This window comes from Stegodyphus dumicola, chromosome 6, assembly GCF_044657685.1.
Source record: "Stegodyphus dumicola isolate Sdum_Otavi_A_Nest chromosome 6, ASM4465768v1".
Lineage (NCBI taxonomy): Eukaryota > Metazoa > Arthropoda > Arachnida > Araneae > Eresidae > Stegodyphus > Stegodyphus dumicola.
In genome coordinates, this window is record NC_140773.1 from 148,143,768 (window position 1) to 148,165,633 (window position 21,866).

Consider the following 21,866-nt stretch of genomic DNA (forward strand, 5'->3'; position numbering starts at 1 on the left):
TAAATTCAAAATTATCTTCCTTCAAGTTGCAAAGTAAGCTTCTGCAGCTTTTATAAAACATATGTATTTAAAATTTTTTTTAAAAAAAGAAGTTTTAATAAATAATACTAGGAAAGTAAACAAACGCTTTAAAATTTATTTATAACACGCATTTAATAATTAAAATATCAAAAAGAATGTTATCGAAGCGATAGCATATGTATCATAATTTGCTGTAAATGCTATTTTTTATGTAAAAAATCAAAATTTGATATACTTTGTTTTTTTATTTGAGACAATAAAATAAAAAATTTCCAACAATTGCTTAAAATCAAGTTTATAATTTGAAACTAACTCGTTTAGAAAGCAAAATTGACAAATATTCAAACAATGAATGTGATGCGCAGCAGATATAAAAAATAAATTCTGGACTCCATTTAATCGCAAAAATGTTAATGCTCTTCATTGAATTGTGGAACAAAGTGCCCAGAGATAAAAGATATTTTGAGCCCCCAACCGGTATGAGGGTGACATTAAAAGCAAAAAAAAAAAGAGAAACTGTTTCATAGGATCATGATAATAATTTGATGTATCATGCATTTCGGGGTTCTAAATCAGAGATATCGATTTGTTTCTAAATTCCATCTCGTATGATTTATTATTATCTAATGATAATAACATGATTAAAAATAATTGTTATCAAACATTGTTTATGACTGCAACACTATATAACGACACAATATTTTCTAACGCATAACCATTCAACAACCTTTCTAAGGACTTCAACGACATATTTTCTTGGATTTCTCAGTTCCCAATTTTGTTAAAGTAAGCTGACTTTTATTCTTTTTAAATACTGTAATTCTCTATATTAAATCATATAATTCCTGTTTGAATAATTTTAGTAAAATACTCCACTGCAAAAAATAAATACGCAGTTTAAAAATTGCGTATTTATTTTTTGTAAATGTTTTTTATAAAAAAAGCCAGCTATGTCTAAAAGTAAATTTATTTATTTTAATTATTATTATTTTTTAAAATTAATTTTTTATTTTTTCGATTTAAGAAATATATTTTAATATTTTTTTAATTCTATTTTAATTTAGTTACCTCGGATCGAACTACCAGTGTTCAGCGACTTTACTTGTAGGGTTTATATTTATTTTAACTAACATTTATTTTAAGTTTAAACTATCTTTCCTGTCAAGCCTTACTTTCCCCTGGAACTGCCAATGCCAGAGTATGTAAATTTTAGTAGAACGCGCAAGGATTCAAATTTTCAGCGGAAGTATTCTGTTAAATAGAAAGGAAACGAGTTCAAGGTGTGCTGTTCTTACTTCACGAGCGCGGAGGTAGTTAGCCAGAAATTGAAGAACCCCGCGTTTCGGCCTGTGTGCTTGCCTTGGAGAATTGTTAATCGTTCAACGTGATATTCAAAGTTTGCTGAATTAGCAGCGGTATTGTAAAACGCGGTGAGGTTAGTTACTTTTAGAGAGCCTCGTAGTTAGAGTCTTGTTATTATTTCTTTTCAGAGTCTTATTTTTATTTTACCGCCGGGTCGGCGTAGTTTGTGAGCGTCAAGAGCACGCAATTGTAACTTCTTAAATTGAATAAAAAGGGACTTAAACCCTTAGCAAGACTCTGTCTATTTTTCCAGTTTCAACAGTCACCTCTTGGTTGCGTGCAGGTTGGAGGCGCGCAACTCTACATACTACTCGGCTGTCATGTTCACTTCTCCTTACATGTTTAAATTACAACAATCTGAGAGTTCTTACATATATGTTATTACAATTAATACTGTTATAGTATATTTTATTTATTTTTAATAAGTTATAAGATATTTACTACCTTCTTTCCGCATGCTTTCGTCGTGTAATCGGAAGCATACTCGACGCGTATTAGAGAGAGGTCCAGGATTCGAGTCCCGGCGAAGGCACTGTATCATCTTCGCCTTCAAAAAAGCCTAATGATTCTACAAACTTATATTGATAAATTAACACTGATAATTGAATAAAAATCACCAAAATAAAGTTCACTTATGGTTTTACATTTTCACTATGCTTTCAGCATAAAAATGTTGGTAGATTCAATTCTTCTTACTGTTCAATATGCGTCGACTGATGAAAATATTTCAACATTTCCAAAATACGGACTAATCACATGATACAAATAAACCGTGTGAAAAATGTAATGTGGATATTTTTTACACTTTTTGAAGAATCCCAGAGAAAAATTAAAATCATTTACTTTAAATAATGCTCAACTTGAAATCGGGCTTCTATCTACATGTGAAACATAAAGAAATTTATTCTTCAGTAACCAGAGAATGTTCTAAATGAAATTTCATAAATTTGCACTAACATATAATGTTTTAATCTAAATGTTCAAGAGTAGTAATATGACAATTCTTATCTATGTTATTAATATAAAATTTTGACCAGATCAATTTAATAAATCTTTCCAGATGGCAGTTCCCATTTCTTATATTGCTGTTGTAGCAATCGTCGTTCTATATGGAGTTAAGGCTTCACCTTTTGACCCAGACTTGGATGTTCACTGGCAGAACTTCAAAGTAAAATTTTTGTACTTATATACTTTCATATATGTTAAATAGTAAAAGGTTTAAAAAATTAAAATATTTCTAAATAAACCATGAATTTTGTGCATATCCTCTTCAGTGACTTAGCTGAAAGATATATAAATTTTTGCAACCTGTATGTCAAATATCTTAATACTACACTCATGTCCATAAATTAAGGATAATGCAAAATCAGGCAAAGGAAGAGTTAGAAGCAAAACAATTTTGACTTATTTGTAAAGCTTATTTATTAAACAAAAGGTAAAGAGCAAAAAAAGATGCTATATGTTTGATATTATTAAAAAAATTAGCTATTTTTTCTCCCTGGAGCAAATTACAAAAAACAACTACTTACAAAAAACCAATATTACATGGTTGGTATGATTGTTAATACATTGTATGTATCCCAGACGATGCAATACAGTCCGTACAACGCCTAGGAATGCTGAGTATCAAATTATCGATCTGATCTTGGGGGATATTACACCACTCAAAAAGCAATGCTCTCCGAAGTTCCGGTAGACATGTAGGAGGAGGTTGACGGGCTGCAACTCGTCGACCAAGCATAACCCCACACGTGCTCCATTGGATTCAAGTACGGTGAGAATGCTGGCCAGTCCATACGGGTGATATCGTCCAATTGAAGGCATTCGCTTACGATGTTTACACAGTGAGGACGGCCGTTGTCATCCATAAACACAAATTGTGCGTCCATGGCGCCCCGAAACATAACGTAACATGTTGTTCCAGAATGACGTCCCGAAAGATTTGGCTTGTCATGGTTCCAATTTGAACATGCAGGTCAGTCCTGGAACCCAGAATAATTGCACCACCGTAACGGTGTCGTTCAATGATGTTTTCTTGGTGGCAACGAGTACCTGGAGCTCTCCATATGAAAGTCCGGCGAGAATCAGACTGCAAGTTAAACCTGGACTCGTCGGAAAACATTACACAAGCCCACTGTTGCGGTGTCCACAATGCATGCTCTCTACTCCAGGCTAACCGCAGGCGACAGTGAGTTGCAGTAAGTGGAACGCATCTGACAGGTCTACGAGCATATAAACCAATCTGCCCTAAGCGTCTATACACGGTCTGCCTTGAAATTGTCGTACCAGTGGCTGAAGAGAGCTCAGGAGACAGGTCTGAGGCTGTGCTCCGCCTGTTTCTTTTGGCAGTAACTGCCAAATACCGGTCCTCATTCGGCTTTGTAACTCTGTGGCGACCTGTGCTGTAACGTCTACTCACATTACCATCATCTTGGAATCGTTGCCAAAGCCTGGAGATGACACTCTGGGCAATTCCAAGTTCGCCTGATACTTCCAGTTGGGTACGCCCACATTCCAGACGGCCGATAATTCTACCACGTAAAATATCATCCAAATGCGTCCTTTGTGTCATAACTATTCGGTTATTGTACTGAAATGCTTATAAAGCGCCTGCGAGCAATTTTACTTCTTTGCCTGTATTCCATATATATCACTCTCTTACACTCTCGTCATTGTGACGTACCATCGGTGTCATCTGGTTGCTTCCTGAAATTTGCATATGATTCTTCAAGATGTGTGTAGTGATTTTACAGGTGATATATTTATTTTAGATTTCGATTTCCGCGTGACTCCGAATTATCTTTAATTTATGGACATGAGTGTATATACTATAAAAGTTGTATTTGAGAATAAATTAAAGACTGTGATGGAGGAAAAATGTTAAATGCACTGAAAAAATTGATAAAAATATATTCCGCCCAGACGGAATGTGATTAGTGACACTGACTGCGGTACCGAAGGGCCAGGGTTCTAATCCTGGAAGAAGGCATGGATGTAATTTTTCCGTCCCTTTATAAGAGGCAACGGTGGCCATTTGCAAGTTACCTACATAACAAAGAGTCCACTGTTTCCGGCCTTAGTAGTGACCAATGCTTATAAAAGGCTAGAACCTGCAATTGGAACAAAAAAAAAAAAAAAAAAAAAAAAAATTAAAATATATTTATAAAAAAATAAATCGCAAAATGTAAATGTATTTTTAAATACCTGTTATACTGCGCACCTTCGAAGGTTGTTTTCTAGTTTTTAATAGAAAGGGAAGTAGTTAGCTGCATGTACTTCAATCATATTTTTGAGAAACTATCACCGCTTTCTTAAGCTTTTACATCTTTCTATAAAATGCAATCCCATTTATTTGTACACACACATTTGATGGGATAATTACTGTTACAAACCATAAAACTAAAGCAAAATTGCTTCGGGAAATGTAAAAGGCATAGAAACTATATGAAAAAACTGCACTGATAACAGATAATGTCACAGTATTTTTGAATTGCTTTCATCTACAAGAGAAGGTAATTTAATTGTGTATAATCTGGAATGAAAAAATTTTCTTAAATCATTCATTAAAATAAATTGTTAATAATTAGTTTTCTGTTTCCCGTTGATCCTTGTCAAAATACAAGAGTAATATGAACAAAAATATTGTTTCTTTTATTTTGAATTTTATTCTTGTTTTCAACGTTAATTTAATTTACACAACCAAATGAATAAACTGCTTAACCACATAGGAAATTTGCTAACTTTTTTCTAACAATTATAATATAGGTTATTTCTCTTTTCTGTGTTTCTTTCTACTATTGTCAAAATAATAGTGATTTGGGGTTAAGTGTGGATGTAGATCCACGTATTACCCTAGTTAATCCATTTTTCATTACCCTAATTAATGAAAAACCCGCTGAGTGCTGTTTCATTTAGATAGTCAATCTAAACAATGAGTTTTTAGAAAAATGTGAGTACTTTTGTGTGTGTGTGTGTGATTTATATATGAAAAGATATTATTAATTGCATACATGTGAGTGATTAACGATGACATGTACAGATATTATCGTAGCAAACTGTTTCTTTTTTAAAGATTTAAGTACTGATTTTTAATGAAAGTTAATACTGATATTAATTAAAATGTAATTAATTGATTAATAATTATAATTAATAGTTAATTATTAAATTTAATATTAATATTTAGTTAAGAGGGAAAATGATAATTAATAAAACACATCAAGACAGTTATGAACGGAAACTTATATAATAAATATACTATAATCTTTATATATTGATTATATAAATAATATTACATAGTTTTATGAAAAGAATATGCTTTGTCTTAATTCTCTTTATTTACTTCTTTAAAGTGCACATCTGTGATTACATGCAGGATTTAAAACTCAGTTTAACTATTGCATTGAATAAAACAAAGTTTAATGCAATGCCTGAAATTTACTTTGAAATGGATGCCAAATAACTTCAATATAAAAGAAAATGAGAAAACTAATTTAAAAAATGGGTATAATTAAAAATGGCTCTTGTAAGATTATTTTCGCCATAGTCAGACATAAAATCTTTAACACTACGGGGTGTTGTACCTCTTATCACTTCTAAATCCTATAATTATATTCCACAGCAAAATAACGTGCGTAAAATTGATATTTGAAATTCTCACGGAATTCTCGTTTAGCTAAGCTCTATGTTTTCAAATATATTTTGAATCGTTAGGCATAGTCAAATTACAGTTTGTCACCTACATATTAAGAAAACTTATTTTAATTAATTAAGTTACATATGATATTGAAATTAATATGCTATTTAGGGCGTCTTACTTAAATTCCTTTTGACATATATTTTGATTTATACGTAGTTGCTTGAAAGTAGATATTTATTCAAAGAGACTGATATGAAATAAAAATTATCTTCTAATACGTTCAATGATGTAGCTTACAAAATCTTGCACATTTAGTTCAAACTGAAATTTTATCTTCGAATTCAGCAGTTATGAAATGCGTTGATAAATGAATTTTTTTACAGATTTTTTTTTCAATAACATCCTTCTAAAATAATTAGTTTTGCAGATGGTTAGGTAACTTTATATTTTAATAAACATTTGACGATAGATAAAAAGATATTATTTATTCGTCTGGATTATTGTTTATAGGAAGTAAATGTTTTGTTAGATTTTAAATTTTCGATATCATAACATTACTTGATTCACAGTTTCTAATAATTTCTCTTTCAGAGAGCATTCCAAAAGCAGTACAGTGGGGAAGAAGAAAGCAAGAGAAGACTCATTTGGGAAAACCACGTCGCTGACATTGTGAGGCACAATTTGGAATATGACCTTGGAATTCATACGTACAGAAAGGGGCTAAATGAATATACTGATCTGGTAAGCAAACCGAAAATTTAGGTTCACATTTAGGTGTTTGTTTCCTATCTGTATCTTCTGAAACGAAAATAGTTTCAACAGTTACTGTTACTTCATATAGCCCAACATAATTTCGATATGAAATTCATCAGGCTTCAAATAAGTGTTTTTTTATAAATTATACTCTGGCAACTGTACTCGAAACGTAAGCAAAGTTCACAGTATGACCTACAATATTAATAACCCTTGAAGCTTATGCAAAACGCGCATTTTTTGTAAGTAAATTGTTATACCATATTTAAAATGATGTTAAAAACAGTCTTAGATTGATGTAGATTTTGAACAAAACTCAAAACTTGCTTTAAGATTACTCTTTTGCCTAACTTTAAATTTTTCGCTTAAAATTAGATTGATATATCATAATGGCTGCTGAAAAGAAATTTCCTCTGTATTAAAGAATTTATATGTAAGAAGTTTAAAGTCCCGCCTGCAAAATCAGTAGGTTGCTCCTGCATAATAATGCATTTAGTTGCAGTAACTGTTCATACGATTTTAGCTATCAAGATATGTGCAATGTTTCATCACCTTGTTCATTTACCAGAGTTAGCCCCGTCGGATTATTTCCTGTTTCCTTAATTGAAGCTGAAAATGGAAGATACTCATCTTAATGATGTTAGCGTATTCAATTAATATCGAAGAATTAGCTTGTGTTATTCCAAAGACTAAGAATTCTTAATTCTTAACTATGTTTTATTAAGAATGTTTTGAAAAGCCGCATACGTACTGTAATAAATGTGTTAAGTTACGATGATTATATTTTGAGTAATATGTTTTAAATAGATTCCTCATTTGCTGGTCAATAATTTAGTCAGTCCTGATAATATAGACACGTTATGTATGGATTTTCAGATATGCAAAATCTTAATATATATATTTTTTTGATGGTCGCAATTTATTAAACTAGACATCTGATTAGTCGAGCGGTAGATCGGTGGGTATTTTTGAGTCGACTACCTATGCTTTACGTTATTAGATTACCTATTTTATGTTTTTATTGCTCACCAGTGCATTGCGATGTTATACCTGTAAGAAACGAAATGGGTCACACTCACGAAAATGCTGACACGCCTTGCCCTATATGAACAAAACACTTATTTTTTGTGAATTTAAAACAAATATGATTCTAATATGAAGCCTAATATAAAGAAGATAATTTTGAATTAAATTTCTACCTATGTATTAAACTTAAAACTGATTTTATTAATTTTCCAAGAGTACTTTTTAACGCAAATGAGTATGTATTTTCTCTTACAATAATTACAGTTTTCAAACAGAAAAATATGATATATAAAATTATTTCCTTAAAAATTTAATCTTTGTCATACAGAAATTCTTTCGAGAGTTTTCCCTTGTAAAGAATTAATTTTAAGAGGTTTTATAATAGAAAATATATCCAACTCTTAATTACGGAGAAACATTATATATTTTATGATTCAAGTTAAAATTCAGAATTCAGTAATTACTTATTAGGTTGTTGAGACTAAAATGACACTTTTATACATTTAAAAAAGATACGGTGCTATAATCTTTATCAAGGTTATAAAATTTTGCGTCAAGTACATTGGCCAAACTCAGAGAGCCTTAAAATTTCGCGTCAAGGAACATGAGGCATATGTTAGAAAAAAGGAAACACAGAAGTCTTCTGTTGCGCAACATTGTTGGTCCGAAAATCACACTTTCAATTTTTCTCCTGCTAAAATTATTCAAAAAACATCTTCCATTGGAGAACTGGATTTTCTAGAGACATTTCACATTCATAAAAAACTTTCTGTCGAGTTAACGATCCTAATTCCAATCCAAATTTGCCTTCGGCCTTTAAAGAAATGTTTTAGTTCTGGTTTCACCAACAGATGGCGCCACTTGCTTATTCTTGTCCAGGCTTTCTTATCTTATCTAATCATTTTTTCCTATCTTGTTCATTTGCGGTTTTGCAGCTGAGGATGGTGGTTCGGTAAAACCATCGAAACTAATCCTGTGGAAATTTTGTAAATATAACGCTGATTTTTGTGTTTGTCTTCTGAAGAGAGACTATACTCTGATAAATTTCGCAAAACTGTTTGTCTCGAGAAGATAACTTTTACATTTGATAGTAGATCAGCGATAAAAAATTATTTCAGCCTGAAAAATTTTGCGAAATATTTTTTAATAATTCTTTTAAATAATTTTATTTGTGATATCAAACTGATAAAAATGTAGCGTTTTCTTCACCAAGCGCATTTATAATTACAATTAACTGAATTTTGATTTAAAAGAGAGAAAAGCATTAGGAGAACAGAAAACGCATTTTCTGTGCACTTTGAGTAGTTCAAACCATTTAATCGTCTTCTTAATGTTTTTTAATTTGTAGAATAGATCTATTAATCCATAAATCCCGTTCTCCCTATTTATATTTAACAATAGTTTTAATTTCAATGCTTTCACTTAGAGCCACGAAGAATTTGTAAAAACGTTGAATGGATTCAAAGGAGTAAGACTTAACAAGTCAACATCTACTTTTGTGCCACTTTTCAATGTCAATTTGCCCGACACGGTCGACTGGAGACAAAAGGGACTCGTAACTGGTATTAAGAATCAAGTAAGTTTCTCTGATTAAATATTGTAGTAATTTTTACCTATTATCCAAACTTAGAAAATTAATGTTATTCATTAATTTTGGTATATTTTTAGGGCCAATGCGGTTCTTGTTGGGCTTTCTCTACAACTGGATCTCTGGAGGGGCAACACAAAAAGAAAACAGGAAAACTAGTATCTCTGAGTGAACAAAACCTTATGGACTGCTCAGGACCAGAAGGTACAGATGCTTAAATATTAAAAATTAACGTTGCGAATATTTCTCTCTACTTTTCTCTCTACTCTCTCTATTATGGAATTTTAACTAATAATGCACTTCATAAAATAATACATGAGACATTTTTGAAAGAAATATGTGCCTCATGCTTAATATAATATAAATGCTTGTTATATTCTTAATTTGTTGAATTTGACACAGTAATATATTTTTGTTATAAATTTTAACATTCTTTCAGGGAATTATAAAATTATCTAAATAATTTTATAAAATTTTTTATGGCAAAATAGTGTTAGACTACTTACACAGCGTGTTTGAAAACGGTAGCTTCAGGATTTATTTTCTTAACTCCTAGCATACTTCCTAGGCATGTAATTCTATTTACAAAATTTCTAAACGTAAGATGAAAAAGGTTAGCAAATTGCCTCAACTTTGTGGATGGGAATGTAAAAGCATCTACATATAATTCTCATTTTGTAAATTTTGGTTAATTAATGTTTAGTATTTTTTAATAAATCAAAAACAGAGCATTTTGTATGTTTGTTTTTTGTTAAATTCTTGTATGCATCCAAAGGCAAAAGTTCTGATTTGTGTCATTTTCCCACGCCTTTAATATTTTAAATTCAAGTCTTTGAAGGGTTAACTGAGGATGCGATTACAGAACAGAACATGTTTATAGCTGCTAATAAAATGACATACATTATTCAATTTTCAGTCGTTTTAGTTATGTTTTGGTGAAAACTCTTTGTAAGCGTACTTCTGTGAGCATTAAAGGTAGAAAACGGTTTCTTCTAACTACGGCTTTTCTAGGTGTAATAAACATTTCACTTTATATGAAAGATTTTTCTATTCGCGTACTCTTTCCAAAGACTTCCCGCTAACAGTGCTGAAACCGTTCTCACACATTGTTTTAGTTGTGTTTTACGAAATTTTGCAGTTTTTAAGTATTTGTCTGTCAGCAAAGTTTTCAGTCACCTTCCAATTTTTTCCTTCCACGTTCTTCTGTTAGCATTCTTTTCGAATTCTCAAGATTCGGAGTTTTAATCTCTCTTTATTAAGTACATTTTTAAGCCTTATTGCGCTATGTAGTGTGTAAGGAAACTTTTTTTGAGATGACAAAATTCAAAATGATGCCACTCATATGTAGTTAATGCCCTTACAAATTACTGCAGAGATTTTTAGCTGTGCTTCGTGAGGAATCTACAAATAATTTTAGTTAAGCTGGTCACTGAAAACAACAGCATTTTGTTATAAAATGTTAAATAAAGTTGCAAAAGTAAAAACAAAGATGTTAATTTCCCATTTTGAATTGAATATAGATACTTTTGTACGTTTTATTAAGCATTCATATGTTTGTAGGTAACATGGGCTGTGAAGGAGGACTTATGGACCAAGCTTTCGAATACATAAAGAAAAACAAGGGAATTGATACTGAACAATCCTATCCATACACTGCTCAAGTAAGAAAATTTAAATAAAATCAAATGCTGACCAAGTTATTTAAAATTATTGCTCCAATTCAAATAAAAATCGATGGCTCCGATTAAGTTGTTCAAGTGTTTTTAATATATATCACAGTCATTTGGAAGTCTAATAAGAAATAAATGACATCAAATTCTGGTGAAATTTCATTGATTTAAAGACAGAAACGAAATCATTTTTAATAATCTCAAATGCGATTACTTTATTTCTATACAATCAGAAAAATTTTGAACGCAACTTTTTTTATTTTAATGAAATATTTTCAAATCAAGGAATGAATGATAATACGTATCTTATTTTGAAATAACTGCTTACAAATAAAGAAACTTTCTCTTCATTAGATTTAATAATAAAGTATTAGCTTAATAATTTTCTGAATAAACTTCCTTTGCTTATGGACTTAAAGCACTTAATTAAAATCTCTTTAAAATATTAACATTATTGAATGGTACTAGATATAAAAGCAGAAACAGATTATTTCCATAAAATAAATAAACAAAAAGAAATTTTCAACTTGGTACTTCGTTGTAGTTGAAGGTGATTCAAGTTAAGTCTAAATTATTCATTTAACATGATCAGCTGGATATTTGGAGAAATCAACTAATTGCAGAATAAGCAAGATCATTTAAAATATGGCCTTTGCAAGTCTTTTCGATAAGCAGAACTGAACAAGTTGACTGCGGTTTTCAGGCTTGCCCGATATGTGACATAAATGCAAAATAATTCTCTGTAAGAAATCTTCCTCGACGACATCCTTCCTAACGTAGAAAGCTCTGAGAGTTTCGCCAAAATAAATGACTTATTTTAAACGGACTACATTTTTAATCATTTTTTTTTTTTTTTTTTTGTTAACCAAGAGATCCTTATAATAGGTTTTAAAGTATTTTTAGCGGTATGCTGTTTTCGTCATAATAAAACTTCCACCCTGACAGGAAAAATATATGACAGGAAGTATATAATCAATACATTTCCTGTAAATTAAAGATTTATTACGGCCTTCTAATTCCAATAATAAAATATGCTGATATTCTTCTATGAATAAATAATACGCATGAAAAACCCTTTTACTCATACAAAAGTATAATTCTGAAATTTTAACCAGAGTTTTAAGCGTAATTGAAATTGGTTAGAAGAAGCAAAAGACTGTCAGTAATATAAGTAATATAACCTATAACCGCTTCTGTTAAATGGTGATAAATTAAATCCACATGGGGGAAATGTAAAAGCTTCTAACAATTGCGAAATTTATTATTTTATGCAGGATGGAACTTGCCATTACAAAAAAGCCAGCTCAGGAGCTACTTGCACTGGATATGTCGACGTAGCGTCAGGGGATGAAAGTGCTCTACAACAAGCAGTTGCAACGATTGGACCAATATCGGTTGCTATCGATGCCAGCCAAGAAAGTTTTCAGCTTTACCAGTAAATATATGTTTTGCCCTTTAAAGAAAAAATAATTTTGGTCTTCTAATTCCAGTAATAGTATACGCTAACGTTTTCTCTATGAATAAATTTTATATGGGAAAATTCCTTTTTATTACAGAAGAATATAATAAAGAAATTTTAACCTCCGTTTTAAGCGTAGTCGAAAATGATTAGAAGAAGCAAATAAAAATCGAGGGCTCCCATTAAGTCTATCCACAGAAGTTCTGCACTATAGCAGCTTCTGAAATGGTGATGAAGTAATTCTTTATGGAAATGTAACAGTCAGATCCAATCTAATTTCAACTGCTTTTTTCGTTATAGCACTGATCTCGCTGTATTTCCACTTTTTTTAATTCGACAGTATATGGTTTTCAAGCTGCTTGCAGCGTAAATTTCTTTTCTTTATCAGCTTTCCTTTTCTGTTCAGCAATTAATTGTTACACTTCTTTTTCTGTTTCTTTTTCATTTTGGGTTTTTTTTTCCTTTGCTAAAAAACAGTCCTTAATTTATTTACACATTCAAAGTGTTCTTTAGCTTACTTCATTATAGGCATGCTCACTCCATTTAATTCATCATACATGTGGGAAATCATACCGTCCAATGCTGAATGAGAATTGCCCGTTATGACGTCATCAGTACAGCATCACCCAGCGCAGTAAGAATCATCCCAGACAGCGCTGAGACCTGGTCGAGAGTGGAGGGCAGACGTGAGCAGACGGCTCACACGTCTTCAAGAGTTTATAAAAGGACTGTTGTTGCATCATTATGTTAATCCTGCATACCGTTAACTTCATCTTTATATACTTTTCTTTATATACTTTTATTTCTTTCTATTAAATAAACCATTTAAATATTACTTCGTGCTCTCATGCTGTGAATTAAGTCAAATTCTACAAAAAAAATATGGCGACCAACCGTGCGGCCTCGAATTCCAAAATGTGCGAGTACTAGAACTGTGCTTTGAACTGTGAACTGAGTGAACTGTTGTCACAACTTATTCGATTTATTGGATTACTCGTATAAAGTGTGGATTACCCAATTGACGACGATCATCTGTCGGGTGAGTACAAAACTTTCTTTCCAATATGAAGTTAGTAGAAATTCCAGAATTGGAAGCAGCTTTAAAGAACCGTAAAAGTTCTGAAATCAAAAGTTTGCATAAGCTTATTTTTAATACTGATGGAGACCGAAATAACCGGAAAAGATTACGTGAATTTTCTGGCTTTATATTTAAACCAGATTCTGAAGAATATAATAAGAAAATAGATGCAGTGCAGAATAGTTTTACTTTGAATGAGTTAATTAAAATTTGCAATGTACTGTGCATAAATTCAGAAGGTTTAAAGACGGAAGTCGTAACCCGAATTGTCTCTTACCTATGTGATTTATCTGTATTATTTGAAAATATTTTGCATGAAGAAAATAGTGATATTGAAGATGAAACTATTAATAAAATTTCTGAAGTAATGCTTAATGATAATCAAAGAGACAATCCTGGTTTTAACGAGTCTCAAGTAAATAACAGTATGCAGCTTCCAATTCAAGATCATTTTAAACCTCATCTTAGTTTTTCTGATATTGAAAGTATTGTTAATCCTTTTTCTGGTAATGCATATGAAAATGTTGATAAATGGATTGATGAATTTGAAGATGTTATAAATTCTTTAAAATTGAGTGATTTGCATAAATTAGTTTTTGCTAAAAGATCATTAAAAGGTAAAGCGAAACTATTTATTCAGAGTGAACCTAAAGTTAATGACTGGTGCAAGTTAAAAAAGCTTTTGAAATCTGAATATGGTAAAGCTTTTAATTCTGCTGAGTTGCATGAAATGTTATGTAAACGTAAATTAATGCCTAATGAATCTTTAGATGAGTATTTTTTGAAAATGAAAGAAATGTGTTCGCGAGGTAACATTGAAGATGCTTCATTAATTAAATATGTTATTGATGGTATTCCCGATTCTGTGGTTAGGAAAACGATATTATATGGTTGCGAAACAATATCTGAATTTAAACAAAGGCTTAAAATTTATGATAAAATGAGATCGGACAATGATAAGTTTAAAAATCCGAAACCGAAAGTAGACACTCAAGTTAAAGATAGAAGTAAGCTTTCGTCATCAAACCGAAATCAATCTAACGTTAATAAGGTCAAATGTTTTAATTGCTAGGAATTTGGGCATTATTCAAAGCATTGTGTAAACAAATCAAAGGGTGTAAAATGTATAAAATGTAAGAAGTTCGGGCATTATTCAACGAACTGTCCAGAGCAGAGCCCCGAGACACATCAAGCAGCTTTATTACAACGAATTTGTGACAAGGATAGAATTATGAAGACTGTAGAAATAATCATTTAGTTGATAGTCTAGTTGACACTGGTTCAGATGTAACGATATGCAGCGTAGAGTTACACAAGCAGATTGGTTCTCCTAATTTAAATTGTAGCGATATCACATTAAACGGAATTGAATCAAAGCAAACGTACCCCATCGGCTTTTTCATTTCTGATATTTTAATTGATAGTTTTTCTCTGCGTACGAAAATTTATGTTGTTAAGTCATTATGTAATCAAATTGTATTAGGTTTGGATGTATTGAGTCAGTTTAACTTCTCTTTTACTGAGAATGGCCTTCAAATAATTTCTCATCGGAATAAAAGTAATGTAAACTTGATAACTGCTGAGTCATATCGAAATTCTAACGTTCGTTGCGTTATGGGAAATTTGAATATTGCTGTCTCATTGAAGAATGTTTATGATCCTTCGCGATCGTCTGGCGTCTCTGTTAATGTAAACAAAAGTCCCGAAAGCGGAAGTAGCTCGACGTTTAATTACCTTTCACATCTGGTGAATACTATTTCTGTCAACGAGATTGATTTATCGCATATTTCGAATGCAGAACATAAAGAAAGACTGTGTAATTTAATTAATTCGTACCAACCTCGGAAAAGTAGACAATCTGACTTCAAGATGCAAATAAATTTATGCGATGATATTCCGGTCTGTCAAAATAGAAGATACATGTCTTTCGCGGAACAAAAAATTGTTGACGATCAAATTAAGGAATGGTTGAAAGAGGGCATAATAAAGCCTAGCAATTCTAATTATTCGGCGCCTATTGTTTTGTGTAACAAGCGTAATAATTCGAAACGTTTATGCGTGGACTATCGGAAATTAAATAAGAAGATTATTAAAGACAAATTTCCACTACCTTTAATTCCGGAAGTACTTGATCGCTTAGAACAGTCCAAAGTCTTCACGACACTAGATTTGAGAAATGGCTTTTTCCATGTAGACATAGACGAAAATTGCACCAAATATACCGCATTTGTAACACATAATGGTATTTACGAATTTCTTAAAGCTCCTTTTGGTTTATGTATTAGTCCAAATGTTTTTCAAAGGTACATTTATTCAGTATTTCGTGACTTGCTAAATGAAGGTGTACTAATTATTTATATGGATGATATAGTCATACCGGCTAATGATGAAGTTGAATGTTTAGACAAATTAGAAAGAGTATTCAAAACTGCTTCGGAGTATGGATTACAAATAAATTTCAAAAAGTGCCAATTCTTAAAACGTAAAATTGAATTTTTGGGACATGTAATTGAAAACGGAACTATTCGACCATCACCTTCCAAAACTGCTGCTGTTCGAAACTTTCCACAACCGCGTAACTGTAAACAACTACAAAGCTTTTTAGGACTAACGGGATATTTTCGTAAATTCATTCCTCAGTATGCTAAAATAGCTAAACCTCTTAGTGACTTACTTGGAAAAGGTATTGGTTTTAAGTTCGATTCCGAACAACAGGAAGCTTTTTGCAGATTAAAAGAAATTCTCTCTCAGGCACCTGTTCTACTCATATTTAGGCAAGGATATCCATTAGAACTTCATACTGATGCTAGTAGTCAAGGCTTTGGTGCGGTATTACTCCAATTGTCTGATGATGGTAATTATCACCCAATCCAGTATATGAGTAAGAAGACTTCACCGCAGCAAGAGAAACTCTGTAGTTACGAATTAGAAGCCCTTGCAGTAATAGAAGCTCTGAAGAAATTTCGAAACTATTTGTTAGGGACTAAATTCAAAATTGTAACTGATTGTAGTGCTTTTCAGAAAACTTTAGATAAGAAAGATTTAACTCCTAAAATTGCGAGATGGGCAATGTTTATTGAAGAATTCGATTACGAAATTGTACATCGTTCAGGAAGCCAAATGAAACATGCTGATGCTTTAAGTAGAAATGCTTTAATTTTAACATCATACACATCCGATGTAACTGAGAAGATTCGGTTAGTACAACAACAGAATGAAGATGAACATGTGAAATTAATCAAGAATTTAGTTGAGAAGGGAGAAGAAAATGGATTCTTCGTGAGAAATGATATTTTGTACAAATTTGAAAATGGTAAAGATCTTCTAGTAGTGCCAGAATCCTTACAGAATGAAATCATACAGAAGGTACATAAAAAAGGTCACTTTGCTGTAGAAAAACTGTGAATGCTGTAGAGCAAGAATTCTATATTCCCAGACTGAAATGCAAAGTTGAAAAAGTAATTGCTAACTGTATAGAATGTATACTGTACAACAAGAAGCAAGGAAAATCAGAAGGATTTCTTCATCCTGTACCAAAAGAAAACGTTCCTTTGAGTACGTATCATATCGACTTTATTGGACCTCTTCCATCGACGAACAAGAGATACCAACACATTCTAACTGTTGTCGACGCTTTTACGAAATTTACTTGGTTCTATCCAGTGAAATCACCAACTACACAAGAAGTTATTTCAAAATTGAAGCAACAACAGACTGTATTTGGAAATCCAGCCAGAATCATTTCAGAAGAATTTTTAGCTTATTGTACTGAAGAAGGAATAGAACATGTCAAAATTACTACCGGTATTCCAAGAGGTAACGGACAAATTGAGCGAATTCATAGAATTTTGATTCCTGTTTTGTCAAAATTATCACATGAAGATTCAACGAAATGGTTTAATTATGTTTCAGATGTTCAGAGAATAATCAACAGTACAACTACGAGAAGTACGAAATATTCACCGTTTGAGCTTCTCATAGGCACGAAAATGAAGAATAAAGAAGATTTGAGAATTAGTGAGATATTGAATGAAGAATATCTAAAACAATTGATGCAAGAACGTGATGAAATGAGAGAAGATGCGAAAAACAACATTTTGAAGATACAAGAAGAGAATCGTAAACAATTCAACAAGAAACGTAAGAAACCGAAACTATACAAGATTGGCGACTTGGTAGCCATTCAGAGAACTCAATATGGGACTGGTTTGAAACTACGACCTAAGTTTCATGGACCGTATAAAATCATAGCTGTTCGATCAAATGACAGATATGAAGTCGAGAAAGTAGGATGCCATGAAGGACCAAATTTGACATCTACTGCGGCTGACCATATGAAGCCATGGTCAAATTGATTCCATGCTTGTATCAGCTCAAAACCTAAGGACCTGATACTCTCTCTCTTTTTTTTTTTTATTATTATCTTTGCAGGTACATGATGGTGATGTCTATTCAACAGACATCGAGGACAATGCCTCTTCAGGCTGGCCGAAGCTGTGGGAAATCATACCGTCCAATGCTGAATGAGAATTGCCCGTTATGACGTCATCAGTACAGCATCACCCAGCGCAGTATAAGAATCATCCCAGACAGCGCTGAGACCTGGTCGAGAGTGGAGGGCAGACGTGAGCAGACGGCTCACACGTCTTCAAGAGTTTATAAAAGGACTGTTGTTGCATCATTATGTTAATCCTGCATACCGTTAACTTCATCTTTATATACTTTTATTTCTTTCTATTAAATAAACCATTTAAATATTACTTCGTGCTCTCATGCTGTGAATTAAGTCAAATTCTACATACATTTTATTATTAATGGAAGTAAAGAATAACTAATTCAAATTCTTTTGGTGTTTATTAAAGCAGTTTTTATTTTACCGTTTTGAAGCAGAGTAAACGGAATTAAATGATAACGAATTCTAATTCTTTTGGTGTTTATTAAATTAGTTTTTGTTGTGCACTTTGTGAAGCTGAAAAAAATTGCCTTTTCTTTCATTTCTGAAAAACTAATCTCTGCCTAGAAGAAAAATTATCAGATGTTTATTTACTCAAACCATTACATGCGACATTTAATAAAAATAAGCAAAACGTAATTTAGCGTAAAATGTGGCAAATAAAGATATACGTGTCTGTAGTTCCGTTGAAACTAGTCCAACATTTTTCATTCGTTGTTACAATAACGCAGCGGGCTTTGAAATGTTTCATGTGCAAGCTAGAATATGAAATCGAATTTGAATCACTTTGACTACCAACTTGTTCATGAAGCACTTCACCTTTCGCTGTGTTTTTTGTAACAGTAAAGCTTTGATAATATTGGATTAACTCCAAAGGGATATTTCCATCTTTATGTGTGCTAATTCTTACGTGGAACTATTTGTTGTTTATTTTAAATTGCACATTAAGTATTTATTAAATTTAGAGCAAATTAAAAACAGTGAGCGTACTTCTGAATGGTTTGCATCTTTAATTTTCAGTAATATACTGTATAATATAAATAATTGATAATTTTTATAAATATTTGCACCAGTATTATAATTTAAAACTTATTTTATATTCTCATATATTATGTAATCAGCTACAGAATTATCGTCTGAGCCCAATTAACAATTATATAAATTTATTTTTATTTTATCTTCTCAAGACAAATTTTAAAGTATTTTAGCAAGTAACTCTCTTGTGACTAATATTCTACTTAATTTTTCAGGGGAGGTATATACAACGAACCTGCATGTAGTAGTATGTTCCTAGATCACGGTGTCTTGGCTATCGGCTATGGTTCTGAAAATGGCGTTGATTACTGGCTCGTCAAAAACAGGTAAATAACTAATTTTTTTTTAATTTGCTGTAAAGCCTTCTCTCCTTTATGTTATTTATTTATGTCAAGGAAAAGAGCTGGTTTCTCTTTACGTATATAAGAAAAGTTATTGCATCTATTCTAAAAATATATACTTTTCACATATTTTCTGTACAACTAATTTGCCGAATTTGGCCTTTCCTTTTATCTGGCGATTCAACACCCAATAGTCTAACTCGCAAACACTGAATAAACATAGCTATAACTAACGCTAGTATTCTTTATAATAATAGTATAATCACTCGGAATTTACATGCACTTGATAGTACATATATCTCTACACTTTTGCATTTTGCCATAAACGTCAACAATCGATAAATATCCTTGTTAGATGTAGAGTAGTGAAAGATTGCGATTTTAAAGATGCTTGAAGAAGTTAAGAATTAGTATCAATTTAGAACGTTAAATTTATCTTGAAATTATGAACTATTTGAGGAAAAATGCAGTTTATAAAACGTGGAAATAAATGAAAAAATAAAAATGGCCGCGCACTTTAGAGAATTAAAGCAAAAGCTTTTTATGTTAATAAAGAAGGAAATGGGATCAATTTGACTTCTGGTGCTCATTTTTAGAATTTGATCACTCTGCTGCACCAACTAAAGCATGGAATAATACTAAGTCTAGAAATAAGCATAAAACACCCAAATCGGGGATTTAATTCTATCGCCGTTTCAGATCGTCGATTGTTATAGCATAAACATTTTGATAAACTAAAATAATGCTTATAATTCTTAGAAGTCACAAAACAAAAAGAGAATGACGTCGTTATTAAAGACTGCTTATGACGGACTTTTACATAGTTATTTGCTAAGTACAGTGCTCTTTTGTATTTTAATCATTTTAAATTTATGTACGTTCCATCATCCTAAATATGTCATTGAAAACTCATTCACCCATATAGAAATGCATTGTGCTTTAATGTGCTTTAATGATTTGAATGTTCATGAAGCTACTCAGTTGCAAAGAATAGGTAGGAGAAAACAGAAAGAGATGGAAAGATTTATGATTACTTCTAACGCAGATTTTTTTAACGTAAAGTCATTTCTCATAATGAGAAGTGTAAATAATGTGAATGACTAATGTTCAAATGCCAAGCGAAACTATATTGCGTTAAAACTACTAACGAGTGAAATTACATTTTATTTAAAGAAATGTATCGAAATTTTAGATGAATTAAAACAAATCAAACTACAATACTTCTCTTTAATGGTTCAAATAACTTAAAATACTAGTTTACTTTACTATAAAAAATAGCAAATCTAAATAGAAGAAAGTAACCGAAATTTTATATGACTGCTGAATTTCAAAATAAATGTCTTTAATTCTGCACATTTTTTTTTTCTATAATGCATTTTTATTTTATCTTTTCTTCACATAGAAAATTCAGTTTCTAATTACAAATGTGATTATTTTTTTAATATCTTCGGCTTTAACTTACCTTCCATACATATCATATAACGATTAATACATGAAAAATAGTGTTTATGAAATGTTCTTGTATATATAAGTATCTTTAATTTATCTACAACTTAGTTTGCGCGAAGTATATAATTATTTATGCCTTATTATTTTTAAAAATTACTCTACTAGTTTTCCTAATAATTAAATTTCTTTCAGCTGGGGTACATCTTGGGGAGAAAATGGCTACATCAAAATGTCCAGGAACAAGAATAACCAATGTGGTATTGCTACACAAGCCAGCTACCCTCTCGTGTGATCTCTAATAGAAAGCTAAAGAACTGAAAATTCTTATGTGTTTGTTTCAAGACTTCTAAATTTGTTTTTTATCCATTTGTATCAGGACTATGTGAATAAGAAGGATTTAAATTATAATCGACATGGAATTTAAGCTATTAAAATAATTTTATTTTTGATTGTTTCCAATAAAATACCTGAAATATGCCCTCTCTTCTTTTTCTTAATGAACCACATCTATCAAAACATTTATGGATCTAATTACGTTAAAGTGAATGGTGGAAAACTCTTAGCATGTTGATTTAAAGGCTTTCAAAGAAATGTTTTTCAATGAAATGATCTTATCGTAAATATTTTCCTAGTTCATTACCTAGAAGCATGAAGAATTTAACAGAATGTATTTAATTTGAATAAGTAAATAAAGGAATAGAATTTTTCTGTTTAAGGTAATATGCTCCCTTATTGGCCGTATAAGGTGAGAAGATAATTTTTAAATAGGTAATTAATGAGAAAATGAATATTACTGATTAGAAATTAGAAAATGAGTATTTCATTTTGCTTCTTAGTGTATTACAATCCCTGATAATATAATCGTAAGAAACATACGAATGGGAAAATTACAGTTAGACAAAGGAACACACTTATATTGATGTGAATACAACTAACTCTATTACTTTCGAAGATCTGACATAGTTTCCCTCTTCTACAGGAGTAAAATTGCGCAT

General features: G+C 31.4%; 1 protein-coding gene across 1 annotated transcript; it reads left to right on the forward strand.

Annotated features, from left to right (window-relative positions):
* Positions 1-655: 655 nt before the first annotated feature.
* Positions 656-21,348, forward strand: LOC118181040 (cathepsin L-like peptidase). Its single transcript, XM_035350115.2, has 9 exons — positions 656-807; positions 2,444-2,551; positions 6,611-6,760; positions 9,225-9,374; positions 9,467-9,590; positions 10,947-11,047; positions 12,331-12,491; positions 19,297-19,407; positions 21,064-21,348. Exons 2-9 carry the CDS (start codon positions 2,444-2,446, stop codon positions 21,161-21,163), a joined length of 1,005 nt encoding a protein of 334 aa, XP_035206006.1. The 5' UTR covers positions 656-807; the 3' UTR covers positions 21,164-21,348.
* The last annotated feature ends 518 nt before the right edge of the window (positions 21,349-21,866 follow it).